Raw genomic sequence first — 10226 nt, 5'->3', positions numbered from 1 at the left:
AACCTACGAAAATTTGGTGTACATCTCGGTTGAATTCCCAATTTTTTTCTAATATTCATCGGGTCGTAAATATTTGATCTATTGTTGTCCTTTCCAGCACGAAAGCCGCATTGGTAGTCGCCTAAAATATCTTCCGAATATGGAGTGAACCTCTTTAGCAAGATTCTTCTCAAAATTCTCCTTTATCTTCTTTCTTATGTATGGGTATTATATTTAATTTATTATATTATTATGAATTAATATATTGAAAAAAATCATTATTTTTATTTATTTGTTCTTACACCATTATACCTATAATTCTAAAAATTATTTTAATATGTTTAATTGCAATACGTGCTCACATGAAAAAATATAAGTGGTGGATATATTCGCCAATAGTCTTAATTTCTTCGTTGTACTTGCAGTCTTACATTCTTGCGTCTTGATTTTGCATCGACCACTAGCTGAGCTTGTCTCTTCAGGTATCCTCTAGATGGAACCTCTTCTTCGTCTTCTGATCCTACGAAATATAAGAAACTTTTAGTGTTAATATGAAAACACAAAGGTGTGTATACCCGTACCAGGTATCTAAGAGTATCCATTAATATTCAGCTCAGTGGGGTGCTATTGTTGGAGGTGTGCAATTACATAAACAAGGGATTATTTCATAAAATAGGTAGATCCCTTATTTATGTAATTTCACACCTCCAACAATAACACCCCGCTGTGCTGAATATTAATGAGTCTCTTAACCCTTTCGTTTCCGAATTAAATTTTTATAGGATAAAAAATCTGAAATTTGCAATATAGCAAGAATGATTTTTTGCGAATTTTTGATATTATTTTTACATTTTCAAAATACACAGTTTGTTCATAACAAGATGTCCACATTTGAGGACATCGTGAGCCAATGGAGTAAAAATATTAGATATATTTTTTTTAATTTTGATAAAAAACAAAATCTAAAGTATTTTGTTGAAAAGTAATGTATGGTATATTATAAAACAATTTTTTCGTTACTTAGATATACATACAGAGATCACTTTTCAGAAAATCCGTGGTAGATCCGCGGCAAAACCGCTATTAACAATAGTTTTTTAACAAATTCTACTATTTCTGAAAACCATGCGACACATTGAATACCAATTGTTCACATTTATAAGGCAAAAATCTCAAATAAATTGGTGCCGTATACACCAGTCATAAGTAACTATAGAGACTTATATTTCAAAAAATTAAATATTCTGTTCAAAAGCCGATAGGTGGCAGCACAAGTACACATTGGACGGAAATAGGATGTCCATAATCGGGGACAATGTGTTACAAAACAAATAGAGCTATAAACAAACAATTATAGAATAGGTTGTCCTCAATTGAGGACACGGTGAACGAAAGGGCTTAAATAGCTGGTATTACTTTAAACGTTTTAGTACCTGGTGGAGGTGGAGGTGCGGGGGAAGCACCAGTTTGTGGTAAAGGTGTTCTTCTTACTAAGCCAGCATAAGGTGCAGGAAGCCATTTTTCATCGTTCGGATCGACTACTACAACCCCTTCCTGTAAAATGAGTTTAAAGTAATTTACAATTATTTATTATAAAGTGAGGAACGTGTTCTATCAATACTCCTTTCCTATTTCTTCACTTTCTACTTTACTTGTTCATTAAACAGACTAACACCAAAATTGGACGGATATCAAGCAAAAGAGCAAGCAGGCTTCAGAAAGGGATTCAGCACCAGTGACCACCTACTGACGATGAGACTGGTAATAGAGAAATCAAACGAAAATAATATACCCCTTTCTGTGGCCTTCATTGACTTTGAGAAGGTGTTTGATAACATTGAGCACTGGGCGATAAAAACCTCATTGCACAAAAGCAGGATTGATCAAAGATATATTGATTTGATAAGCAACATAAACAGGAAAGCTAAAACCTAAAACCATAATAAAATTACAACAGAACTCAGAACCAATACCAATTAAGAGAGGAATAAGAGAGGGCAATACCATCTCGCCAAAACTGTTCAATCAAGCGCTGGAAGACGTGTTTAAGAAGTTGAAACGGGAAAAAACAGGAATTAACATCAATGGACAATTCCTGAATCACCGTCGTTACTATGATGAAATTGTCGTGATAGCTCAAGACAAAAATGAGCTCCAACAAATGTTGAAAGAGCTAGATACAGAAGCGAGAAATATAGGGCTAAAAATGAACTTTCAGAAAACGAAAACAATGACTAATACTAATGAAAACTGTACAATAACTAGGTATTCAAAATGAAGAAATCCAACAAGTGCAAGAGTATATACCTACCCTAAGCATCAAAATTAACACACCACCTTAAAAATGGGACATTTTTGATGTCTCGTATTCCCTAAACCTGTTGTCCGATTTGAGTGATTTTTTTAGAATATTATAGCTTTATTCTTCAAGAATATCGTTGTAATAATATTGTTGCTAAACATGTAAGTGTCATTGTATACCGGGTGTAACAATGATAGTGTGTTTTTTCCTCAAAGTTTGGAACACCCTGTGGAATATTCTAGCGTATATAAAATCGACACCCCCATGGAACAAGGTTGTAACTCATTTTTAGCGATTTTACAGGAGAGGCAAAAAACGAAAACATGATTTTAAAAAAATTTGTACCGAAATGATTAGACTCTTTTACACTAATGTGATATGATATTTATAACATAATAAGGGATTACTGTGAGATGTATGCTTTGTATTTTTATTAGCTATTGAAAATCTTAAGTTTGATTGAGATACAACCTTGAGATTAAATATGAGTATCCGTAGAAAAAGGTTGTAACTCACCTAACAACCATTTTACACTCTCCGTGTTAATTATTTTTCCCGTTTAACTATTAAAAGGTTGTATGTTTTGGGTTATTTGCAATATAGCTAGGAGAAAATTAGTTTTTATGGTATATTTAAACAAAATATCAACTCACAGCTTACAAAATTTTAATTGGAAATTATAAATTTTACAATAATATTAAATATGGTATAAAATATCTCAAATTTTTCGCATTCTTATTGCGTATCTGTAAATATTTAATTTTAAACCATTTTACTTAATTACTTTACTCTTTTACTATTAATTTCCAAAATTAACATGTGTGTTAACATGTGTAACATGTTAGAATCTGCTTCTGATTTATTTCACTTACGGATTTAGGCTGGCCTGATGCTTTGGCATATCATATCATGGTTATCCATAAGTGTGGAGCATATACGACTTAATATTTTTCGGTTTTTCTATAAGGGCATATATTGAATCACCCTTGTTTTGTGAATGTGCTAATTCAAAAAATACATGTGTAATGTTAATATTAAACTTTTTCACTACATAGAAGTACGTAGCAAACACTATTCTATACTTATTTTGTCCACCGCAACTATCAAAATGGAAAAAAAAGTCCGTAGATCCTTTTTTACTTTTATTTCGATAAATTGACTTATGAGATGCACCATATGTTTGAATACTTTATAAATTAAACATACGTGCAACAAAGTTGTAACTCATTTAAAAACCTTGTTAATCGTCAACTATAAAGAAAGTAAATATTTAACATAGGGAGTATCCAGTGTTACTGCCTTTTTCATGCTATAATAGAATGGCACACGTAAGTTAAAATACAACTTTTTTCAATGGAGTAATAGCCAAACTATTGAGAATTAAACTATGTCGTTTATAGGGCTTCCAATCCCGCAATACCGAGATCTCGGTATTGCGGGATCCCGCGTCATTTTCCAATCCCGCATAATGCGGGATTACAGGCGCGGGATCCGCGGGATTTGCGGGACTGAAAAAAGCGTACATTACTGCTGTAGCTACGCTCAAAATTATCAAAAAACCAAAAAAAAAAATCATTCAAGGTTTTTTTGATTTTATGGCATAGACTTGGGTGTCAATTAGCCAGTCACAACTTTTATTTTTAGGTTAATAGCTTCAGAATTGGCTTCAAGGTTAGCTTCAGAATTGGCTTTGTCTTTGCGCCGTATTTTACAACGACGTAGAAATGTGACCCGTCAGAAATCAGCGCACTACTGATTTATCTACAAAAGCCTCGTAGTTACCAAGCGTCGTTTGGCATACGCAGGAGTTTGGCAGATGAGAGTTTAGATTTAGATGTAGGCTGCTATGAATAAAAATGAGAATGTTGTTTATACTTCAAGTTTAGGAGCACATACTCCACGCGGTAGTATCTACTCTTATGTACGGTGAGTCGAAACTCACCACATCAACATATTTTTTTATTCATATGAAATGTAATATAAACTTATACTTTATGCTCATACTCATGAGAACTTACTAGGAGTTTATACTCCGTTTTTATTCATACCATCCAATATATGTTGTGTATCCTTTGCAAACATTTTCAATTGAAAGCTTTATCTAAACAACAGTAAATGATAGCTAAATAATATAGCAACTAAATTAGTAAACTATATTAATTTTCAGTTCAAAATGGGTTTTTTTGGTTGATTTTTAAAATTTTGTTGGTGTAATTTTTAAACAAGATTTTTTGTTTTTTCAGTATTTGTTACTGTTTTTTTTTTGAAGAAAAAACAGTTTTGATCTTATACTAATATGTAGTAATAGTACTTAAATAAATGTGGAGTTAGTTGATATAATAAATTTATTGTTTTTTTTTGCCTTAAATAAATATGACTGTTTTTAATATGCGGGATCCCGCAAATACCGAGATCCCGCGGGATTGAAATTCGTAATCCCGCAAATACCGAGATTGAACTCAGGCTGCGGGATTGGAAGCCCTAGTCGTTTATATTGACGTGTACGCAATTTTTTGCTGAATTCGCCTGTGTTGAAATCTGAAAAAAGATGTAACTTGAGTTACAACCTTGTTCGATGGGAGTGTCGAAATATTGAAATTAAAACTCAACCGTAGCCTTAGGCTTTCGTAACATTTTGCTTTTTGATTCATTCGCTTATGTGCAATAGTAAAAAAGTTAGGTACTTTAACAACTAGCAATGTTCTTCATCAATACATGGTGTTTCTAAATAAGTGCGACAAACTTTAATTGGTAATTCTGCATGAAAAAAATAATGACCCTTTGCTTTATAAATATATGTCCACAAATGCTTGGTTTCCGAGATACGGGATGTTGAATTTTTTCTTACAAACTGAGGATTTATCTATTGCTCTAAAACCGGTTCAGATACGCCAATGAAATTTAGTAGATTTTAAGAGGTAGTTATAGCGCATTTTTTGACATACAATTAAGAATTTTATATTCACCATCATTGGCGTGCCTGCGGGATGTATCTAAAATGTTTATACCCGTATGCACGCCAATGGTGAATATAAAATTCTTAATTGTATGTCAAAAAATGCGCAATAACTATCTCTTAAAACCTACAAAATTTAATTTGCATATCTCAACCAGTTTTAGAGCAATAAATAAATTGTCAGTGTGTAAGAAAAAAATCAACATCCCGTATCTCGGAAACAAAGCATTTGCGGACGCAATGTTTATAAAGCAAACGGTCATTATTTTTTCATTCAGAATTACCCCTTAAAGTTTGTCGCACTTATTTAAAAACACCCTGTATTGATGACATTGATGAATAACATTGCTAGTTGTTAAAGTACCTAACTTTTTTATTATCCAACATAAGCGAATTAATCAAAAAGCAAAATATTAAGAAAGCCTAAGGCTATAGTTGAGTTTTAATTTCAATATTTTATATACGCTATAATATTCCACAGGGTATTTCAAACTTTGAGGAAAAAAAGAATGTGTGTGTACTTTGTACGCACGTAAGAAGTTATACTTCTACTACATATTATGTGATTTTTAAGACAATACCAAAAATTTAAAAAAATAAAAAAATAAAACGCACACAAACACATTGAAAAATGCCACAAAGAAAAAATGATTTCTGAACAATAATAATTGTTGGCAAAAATTTTAAATACGCATTTTCTGAAAAAAAAATTATATAACAAATATACTTACAATCATAATATGCATAAAAAAATAAAAAAATAAAAACTTGCATCGGGAATCGAACCCGTGAATTTCGTGGCGCTTTGATTCGTAATCGAAGCCTAGACTCACTCTTGATATAATTAAATTATGTAGTTTAAATTTTGTGGAAGAAAATATAAAAATATAACAAAACAGTAAGAAAACAATATATTAGATGAAGATTGGTAGAACTTTTGTTGGTAATCAAATTAAGTATGTAAATCAAAGCATTACATACCTACTAGATAAATAAATCTACGCCAAAAAATCATAATTTAAAAATAAAAATCTGTATTTCAACCTAATCCAAATGTATAATTACAATATGATTATAATAAAAACTACTTACCAAATTAGAATGAGTTTTCCTTGTCCAAAATAGTCCAAAAGTCCAAAAATATAGGTATATGAAAACTATTTAAAAAGGCATTATAACTATTAATTAACTTTTGTTTGTTGTTTCTTTTCACACAAATTTTAAAACGCAACAACCATAAATAATCTAACTACAGCTGTGCCACAGCCGCCATATTGAATAATTTTTGACATGCCATTTGAACATCCAATCAGAACAAAGTTATAATGCGCATGCGCTGGGATCATAGGTTTTAACATATAAAAATTCACCCTCATATCGCCGGTAAAGAAGTATAACTTCAAAAAACACACTATCATTATTACACCCGGTATACAACGACACTTACCTGTTTAGCAGTAGTATTATTACATCGATATGCTTGAAGAATAAAGCTATAATATACTAAAAAAATCACTCAAATCGGGCGACAAGTTTATGAAATACGACACATCAAAAATGTCCCATTTTTAAGATGCTGTGTTAATTTTGATGCTTAGTGTATACAGGGTGTCCAGAAACTCTACCGACAAACGAAGACAGGAGATTCTTCAGATAATTTTAAGATAATTGAACCCAATTCACTTAGTCCGAAAATGGGAGCTAGAGCTCTTCGAAGATGGCGTCTTGTAATTAGTTTTTCTTAAATACCGCCAGAACGCTTCTATTTAGAAAAACAAAAATTGGTACGCGTATTTATCTTCAAGATATAAATCTAATCCACCCATTGCAAATTTCTAGTACCGATCATAGGCGTCCGTTTTGGGTAGGGCAACGGTTATTTTATCCCATAACTTTTTTATCTTTAACTTTTATGCATTTATGACACTGGATTATTAAATTGTGAAGTATTCTAGTAATAAAAGGTACTCTTGTTTTAAATTGGTAGAACACACCGTTTTCTAGAAAAATCGATTTGAAAATTTTTCGCTTTTTGAATCAAAAAAAAAATTTCAAAAAAAAAACTGTTTAGAAAGACGAAAACTGGTACATTTATGTATATTCCAAAGATAAATCGATTTCATTAATTGCGAATTTCTAGTACTGGTCATAGGCGTCCCTTTTGGGTAGGTCAACAGTTATTTTATAGCATAACTTCTTTGTCTTGAATTTTTGAGCATTTTTGACACTAGATTATTAAATTATGAGGTATTCGAGTACTAAAAGTTACTCTTACTTTATGTTGGTAAAATACTTCGTTTTTTGTTGAAAAGTTCTTTCAATTTTTTTTCAAATTCCAAAAACGAAAAACTTTCAAATCGATTTTTCTAGAAAACGGTGTGTCCTACCGACTTAAAGCAAGAGTACCTTTTAGTACTAGAATACCTCACAATTTAATAATCCGGTGTCAAAAATGCATAAAAGTTAAGGACAAAAAAGTTATGCATTAAAATACCCGTTGCTCTACCCAAAACGGACGCCTATGACCGGTACTAGAAATTTGCAATGGATGGAATCGATTCATCTCTGAAAAGTAAATAAGCACACCAATTTTCGTTTTTCTAAATAGAAGCGTTCTGGAGGTATTTAAGAAAAACTAATTTCATGACGCCATCTTCAAAGAGCTCTAGCTTCCTTAAGAAGCATTTTCGGACTAGGTGAATTGGGTTAAATTGTCTTAAAATTATTTGAGGAATCTTCTGTCTTCGTTTGTCGGTAGAGTTTCTGGACACCCTGTATATCTGGGTCAAGTATTTAGGCCTAGCAAGAAGAACCAAATATCGGAGGTGATCAGCAGAATCAGATTGACATGAGTAGCTTTGGAAAGATTAGCTACATTCTCAAAAATAAGAGATACTCGAAATACCTAAAAACAAAAGTCTACAACCAATGTGTATTGCCTGTATTGACATATGGAGCGCAAACATGGACACTGACAAGAAATAACATGGATAAAGTATTAAAAACACAAAGGGCCATGCCATGGAAAGAAAAATGCTACAAGTAAATCTGAAGGATAAGAAACGAATGGATAAGAAAAATCACCGGTCAAAGGTCAAAAAAGTAAATGAAAAAATAGCAGAACTGAAATGGAAATTCGCTGGGCATAATGCAAGGGAAAAGGACGGCAGATTGAATAACCAAATACTACACTGGAGACTCTGGGAATACCGAAGAGGAAGAGAAATACCTCAAATGAGATGGATCGACGACATAAAAAACACGCTGGTTCCAAATGGATGATGAAAGCCCAGGACAGAGAATCCTGGAGAGAAAAAGGGGTTCAAGAATGGGCGAAATAGGCTATGGGTAGATAGATTTCTTCACATCCTGTGTCTCCTTCCCATAACTTAACTTATAATGATTTAATATTTAATAGTTGTAATATATGTTAAACTTACCTTTTCTGAACCGGCTTCTTCAGCTTTGGCTTCGGCTTCGGCTCCAATTTTGTCAAAAATTTTCTTAATATCAGTCTTTATCTTCTGTAGAGTAACCAAAGGATCCGTATCCAATTCAGCAAGAGGATTAATACATAGATACAGATTCTGCAACTCCACTGATAAGTTATCAATTGCCTCCTCTTTTTTTGCCTGAATTTTCAAATATTCCTGCGACTTTCTTACGTTTTCTTCGATTTTTTGTTGGATTAAGTCCATTTCACCTGTTTTCCTAAAACATGAAACATTATTCAACGTCTTAATTTTCGTTTTCTTTACCTTTCAGCTTCTTTGGCTTCGGCATATTTGAAGGAATCCAATTTTGCGTTCAAAGCCTCCATTTTTCTTTCCAATTTTTTCTTTTCTTCTTCTGTTTTTGTTCGTAGGTGCATCAGTTTTTCGTCGGTTTCTTTTTGAGATTTGTATCTCTCTAGTACTTCCTCCGTACTTGTTCCACCTAAAATAAACAAGTCACTGTTATACCTATTAATAATATGTCGCCAATAATTACTTTGTTTAACGGGAATAAACAATTATTGAAGAGCAGTAGTGCCGTAAATAGTGTACTAGTGAAGTGGTCTCAGGCATCAGAAGACTGAAACCCAGAAGTCCCGATAAAGACTCTAAAGAAGAAGTTATGTCCTTTTAGCTCTCCACTTAAAATGATTTAATCATCAACAATACAAACTCCTGTATGCCTCTAGTCCTAATGCACTATTTCTTCACGTTGCAATTTGTTGATGATTTTAACACATTGCGTGCCACGTCGCTCATATATGAGAGACTTAGATATTTTGCCAGGGGCCACGTCGTTCATTTTTGATATACACGTATGACTAACTTTAATGGCCGTGGATATCAATGGCCCCTGAGAGTAGTATCCCGATTAAAGCGTGGCACGCAATGTGTTAAAATAATAATAACCTGAAATCTGCCTATATTCTCTACTATCGCGACAAAACGGCAACACTGTGAAAAAATGCCAACGTCAAAATTGGATGACGTGCAACGACCTTTAAACAAAATAATGTATACCTACCTGTAGCTTGTTTCAAAATTTCAAAAGCTTGCGACATCACCTCCACGGGATGAGGAGGCGTAGGGCATTTTTCTTCATCTTGAGCGTCTTCCGCACCCTCAGGTTCAGGCCGCACAGGCAATTTCCCACCTAAAAAGATTTTCTTCTCTAATCTCTCAAGCTCTTGCTTGCGCTCGTTCACTAGTCTTCGTCCCTCTGCGGCCTCTTTTTCTCTGCGGAGAACGGAGTCATTAACGGACTTTTCTTCTTTCAACAGGATTCCACGAGCCAGTGAGCGCATACGACTGGCTTCATCCATAACCTGAAAGGAATTTGACAGAGAGAATAATGAATTGTAAATTGGAACAAACCTTCTACCACCTTGTATACTATGGTGGTATACCATGTAAACCACCTTTTCAAATGCCTCAAAAAATGTGGGCCTGCAAGTAAATGAGGAGAAAACTAAGATGATGACATGACACCCAACAA

At 33.2% G+C, this 10226-nt stretch overlaps 1 protein-coding gene across 1 annotated transcript in view; it reads right to left on the bottom strand.

Annotated features, from left to right (window-relative positions):
- Nucleotides 1–244: 244 nt before the first annotated feature.
- LOC114342721 (tropomyosin-1, isoforms 33/34) overlaps nt 245–10226 on the bottom strand; it is a 45187-nt gene continuing 35205 nt past the window's right edge. Inside the window, exons 5-9 of the mRNA XM_028293541.2 lie at nt 9756–10056; nt 8996–9173; nt 8678–8948; nt 1413–1533; nt 245–499 (exon numbers count right to left, since the gene is read on the bottom strand). Coding sequence (XP_028149342.1) covers nt 381–499; nt 1413–1533; nt 8678–8948; nt 8996–9173; nt 9756–10056 — 990 coding nt within the window. The 3' untranslated portion in view covers nt 245–380. The remainder of the gene's footprint in view (nt 500–1412; nt 1534–8677; nt 8949–8995; nt 9174–9755; nt 10057–10226) is intronic.

The sequence above is a fragment of the Diabrotica virgifera genome, chromosome 5, assembly GCF_917563875.1.
Source record: "Diabrotica virgifera virgifera chromosome 5, PGI_DIABVI_V3a".
In the NCBI taxonomy this organism is placed as follows: Eukaryota; Metazoa; Arthropoda; class Insecta; order Coleoptera; family Chrysomelidae; genus Diabrotica; species Diabrotica virgifera.
This window is presented reverse-complemented; position numbering and strand designations above follow the sequence as displayed.